We start from the raw sequence: 355 nt of genomic DNA, 5'->3' as shown, positions 1-355 counted from the left end.
GATGGGGGCCCAGGAGCGAGGGAAGGACGGGGCGGGGCGGGGACCGGCAGGCAGGAGAAGGGCCGAGCCCGCGCCCCAGCTGTCCTGTCCCCCAGGGCAGGTGCTGATCTGCGCCGCTGACGACCGCACCTGCGCCCAGCTGCGCGGCTACCTGGCGTCAGGCGCCCAGGCCTTCCTGCTGCAGCTCTACCGGAGAACCTTCGAGAAGGACGGCAAGGCCGAGGCAGTGTGGACAGAGTTCGGGAAGGCGGGCAGTTCAAAGAGAAATCCGAAATCGGGCAAGAGACCCAGGGTCCCGCCCAAGCGAGGCCCGGCCCCCGCGGGAGACAGGGCGGCGCGGAGGAAGCGGCGCGGG

At 71.8% G+C, this 355-nt stretch overlaps 1 protein-coding gene across 1 annotated transcript in view; it reads left to right on the top strand.

Moving 5' to 3' along the window:
- Ercc4 (excision repair cross-complementation group 4) overlaps nucleotides 1–355 on the top strand; it is a 147,881-nt gene that overhangs the window by 141,845 nt on the left and 5,681 nt on the right. Inside the window, exon 8 of the mRNA XM_013011208.1 lies at nucleotides 96–348. Coding sequence (XP_012866662.1) covers nucleotides 96–348 — 253 coding nt within the window. The remainder of the gene's footprint in view (nucleotides 1–95; nucleotides 349–355) is intronic.

Source organism: Dipodomys ordii, unplaced genomic scaffold, assembly GCF_000151885.1.
Source record: "Dipodomys ordii isolate 6190 unplaced genomic scaffold, Dord_2.0 Scaffold14, whole genome shotgun sequence".
Lineage (NCBI taxonomy): Eukaryota > Metazoa > Chordata > Mammalia > Rodentia > Heteromyidae > Dipodomys > Dipodomys ordii.
The sequence above is the reverse complement of the archived record's forward strand: the minus strand, read 5'-3'. Positions and strand labels throughout refer to the sequence as shown.